The sequence below is a fragment of the Hydra vulgaris genome, chromosome 06 (assembly GCF_038396675.1).
Source record: "Hydra vulgaris chromosome 06, alternate assembly HydraT2T_AEP".
NCBI classification, from domain to species: domain Eukaryota; kingdom Metazoa; phylum Cnidaria; class Hydrozoa; order Anthoathecata; family Hydridae; genus Hydra; species Hydra vulgaris.
This window is the reverse complement of record NC_088925.1, coordinates 39,089,014-39,092,787: the sequence shown is the minus strand read 5'-3', so window position 1 is coordinate 39,092,787 and position 3,774 is coordinate 39,089,014. Positions and strand designations below refer to the sequence as shown.

Sequence of the window (3,774 nt, the reverse complement as noted above, 5' to 3'; positions counted from 1 at the left end):
GACAACAAATTAAGATTAAAACTCAACTACCCGCTTTGAACACCTCGCTTATATACCAGTTTATAGCAGACTGCAAAACAGCTGAAGAAAATTCTGTAGAACTCTAAAGAAGCTTCCCGAACAATTACGTATCCGTGACATCACTGTCCTGGCTGACGGCGTACAGCGTTATGCAATGTTCTGGAAAATTCTATACATTTCTCTGCTATATAAATTATTGCACAAATCGGTTTCATGACTTATTTTATATACAGTGCGTGTGTGTGTGTGTGTGTATATATATATATATATATATATATATATATATATATATATATATATATATATATATATATATATATATATATATATATATATATATATATATATATATATATATAAACATTTATGTATTTTTTATATTTATTATTATTATATTTTTTGTCCTAACTGCCGCTCACGGAAGTTAGGACAAAAAATATTTTTTCAAAAGAACAAAATTAAAATGTAATTACGTTATAAAATTATTTACTTATAAAATTTATGTTTATATAAAAAAAAAATCAAGTTAAATAAAATTTGTATTAAAAAAAATCTAAATTAAGTTTATTTAATGTAAGTATATTAAAATAACTTACATTTAAAATAACATAAATTGTACTCACAAGTAAAAGTCCTATCATTTTAAATAAATAAACAGATTACGCAGAAACATATTAAAGGTCACGTATGAACCTATATTTTACATTATCAACTCAAATCTTTTAAGTTTGCCATTTAACAAGTTTTCTATTGTTTACTGTGTTTTTGCAGATATTTTGTGTATTTTGTGTTAGTGTTTTAAAAATTTCAAGTGCAGAAGTTAAAAGGTAAAATTAAAATTTATTTTTTTAGTGTAAATTCAAAATATTGAAAAAAATATGCCTAAAGGTAAGCCAATAAGTGTTGAAAAAAGGACAGCAATACTCACTTTGCTTCAAGAAGGCTATACAGTTAGAAAAATAGCTGAAAATTTAAATCTGAGTAAATCAACAGTTAGCTATACGATTCGTCAATATCGAGAATCTGGAAGTTTGGAAGACAGAAATCGTCCAGGACCTTCTCGCATAACAACAAAAACTGATGACCGACGTATAAAAATTATCAGTAAGCATAATCGAATGTTAACTGCTCCACAAATAACAGCTATTTTCAACTGTGATCGAGAAAAAAAAGTTTCTGTCAGTACAATCAAACGAAGATTGCAAAAAGCTAATTTGCATGGTCGTGTTGCTATCCGAAAACCATATCTACGAAAAGTTAATCGACAAAAGAGATTCCGTTAGGCACAGCTCCACAAAAATTGGACGGTGGATGAATGGAAACAAGTAATCTGGACCGATGAGTCAAAATTTGAAGTTTTTGGAAATAAGCGAAGAGTTTACTTTAGAAGATCTGCTGAAGAAAAAAATGCTAACTCAATGTCTGGTTCCAACAGTAAAATATGGTGAAGGCTCTATGATAGTTTGGGGTTGTTTCTCTCTGGATGGAGTGGGATATTTGCATAAAATCGATGGTATAATGAGAGCAGAACATTATAGAGATATCCTGGAAACAAGCGCAATCCCTTCGGGAATTCGATTAATCGGAGATAATTTTATTCTGATGCATGAAAATGACCCTAAACATACTGCATTATTATGTAGAAATTATTTAGGATCAAAAAAAGCTGAAAATGTATTACGTATAATGACCTGGACCTCCCCAAAGCCCAGACCTCAACCCCATTGAGTTACAATGGGATGAACTGGATAGAAAAATTAGAACTGTATGTCCAACATCAAAATCTCATTTATGGAACATTATAGAACAGGAATGGAATAATATTCAACAAGAAACAATTAGAAAATTAATTGAAAGAATGCCGAGAATAGTTAAACAGTTATTAAATCAAAGGGTGGTTTTTTTGACGAAAAAAAATTTAATTATTATAATGGTTTTTGTACATTTTTATTACATAAAACTGACTAATAATATATTGTATATTGAAAATGTATAAAAAATATAATTTTTATTAATATAAATTAAAAATTCTATAACGTAATTATTTATTAATTTGCTTTTTCGAAAAAATCTCCACTGTCCTAACTTCCGTGAGCGGCAGTGTATATATATATACATATATGTATATTTATATACACTATATATAATATCTATATAAATATATATATATATATATATATATATATATTTATATATATATATTTATATATATATATATATATATATATATATATATATATATATATATATGTATATATATATATATATATATATATATATATATATATATATATATATATATATATATATATATATATATATATATATATATTAGGGCGAGTCATCCTTTTTTTTTTTAGAGTTGCTAACCTGGCTATGGTCTAAAAAGTTGCTCTAGGAGCTACTTATTGTAAAAAGGCCAAAAACATTTAAAACAACAGGTGTCTCGTACTTGCAACTTTACCGCAAAGATTTACCCTTTAATGGCTTATAGCTAAAAATATAAGAAATTCATCAAGCACTTAATATGATACAGAGGCCATATCCATGGCTAGCGCAAAAAAGTATTTTTTTGGGGTTTTTATAAGCATTTTTTGCTTACTATAAAAAAAAGTTAAAAAAAAAGATGCACCCCCTTAATTGCGGCCCTGTCAACGATAAGGGGGTGTTATCGACGTCGAAACATAAAATTCACTTAAATGGTGAAGTTCTAGATATTATTAGTTCAATGAAACAATATAATCAAACGTAATTTACAAAAAGTCTGATTTACAGCTAACACTAGGTAGTTCTGTTCTTGATGCAATACACTGTAAAATCATTCCATGTCGCGATTCATGCCCAAAAACGGTTGAGCTTGCTGCAGAGATATCTTGGATAGCACGCTCAACTGCCTTAGAGTGACAGGGTATACCAAAAATGAAATCAAACTGACAGTGTTGAAGTTTTTTACTTTTAATAGCTGCTAGCAACGGTGGTGGTGTGAGGTTAGCTGTAGTCCAGTCAATCATATCAACGTAAGTCAAAGCATTGGCGTTTAGCTTGATACTTGAATTATCAAAAACACGCACAGAAGAACTACACGAAGTACCTCTCAAATTAATTATTTTTTTACAACAGAAATGTCGCACAGAATCATCATTGTCACAAACACCAGAAAGAAGAATGTTTTCGGAGTGGGCAAAGTAGTTGTTGCTCTGCAACACAGGCTCTAATATTTTCCAATCTTCTGCTCCAAGCTCATGACACTGCTTCAGCAAGTAAAAAAAGTTTTTTGCACCATCAGCGCAAGAAGGATGACTCTTGATATTGAACCATGAAGGAGCGTAAACATTTACTATAAAGCGTACAATTTTGTATAGTGATGGGGAACAGACTTCTTTTGACATATACAATCTCAAAATTCTGTTGGCTTTTGTCAGCCACCTAGCATGGTTTAAATTTCTTGGCATTGCGTTCTTTAAAGACCTAATTTCATCACTATTTTTATAACCTTGCTGCACTGCTAAGCATGCTCTAAGAAGATATATTTGATCTGTACTTAGACTGTTCTTAACCTCATCATTAATCTCAACCACTTTTCCTAACATAGCTTTAAACTTTGAAATTGGTAAATCCTTGGGGTCAAAGTCTAGCGCACTCATAATTACACCACTGGAACTACTAGGACCTCTTGTACATCATCCATCAATAGCAGAAATGTATTTCCGAAATGGTAGTTCATTAGCATGCAACAGGCAAACAAGCCATTGC

General features: G+C 29.9%; 1 protein-coding gene across 1 annotated transcript; it reads left to right on the top strand.

Moving 5' to 3' along the window:
* The first annotated feature begins 899 nt into the window (after window positions 1-899).
* LOC136081383 (uncharacterized) lies at window positions 900-1,304 on the top strand. Its single transcript, XM_065798696.1, has one exon. The coding sequence runs from the start codon at window positions 900-902 to the stop codon at window positions 1,302-1,304; it is 405 nt and encodes a 134-aa protein (XP_065654768.1).
* Window positions 1,305-3,774: the final 2,470 nt, after the last annotated feature.

Coding starts and splice junctions, on each gene's coding strand:
- LOC136081383 (XM_065798696.1), top strand. CDS start 900: ATGCCTAAAGGTAAGCCAATAAGTGTTGAAAAAAGGACAGCAATACTC.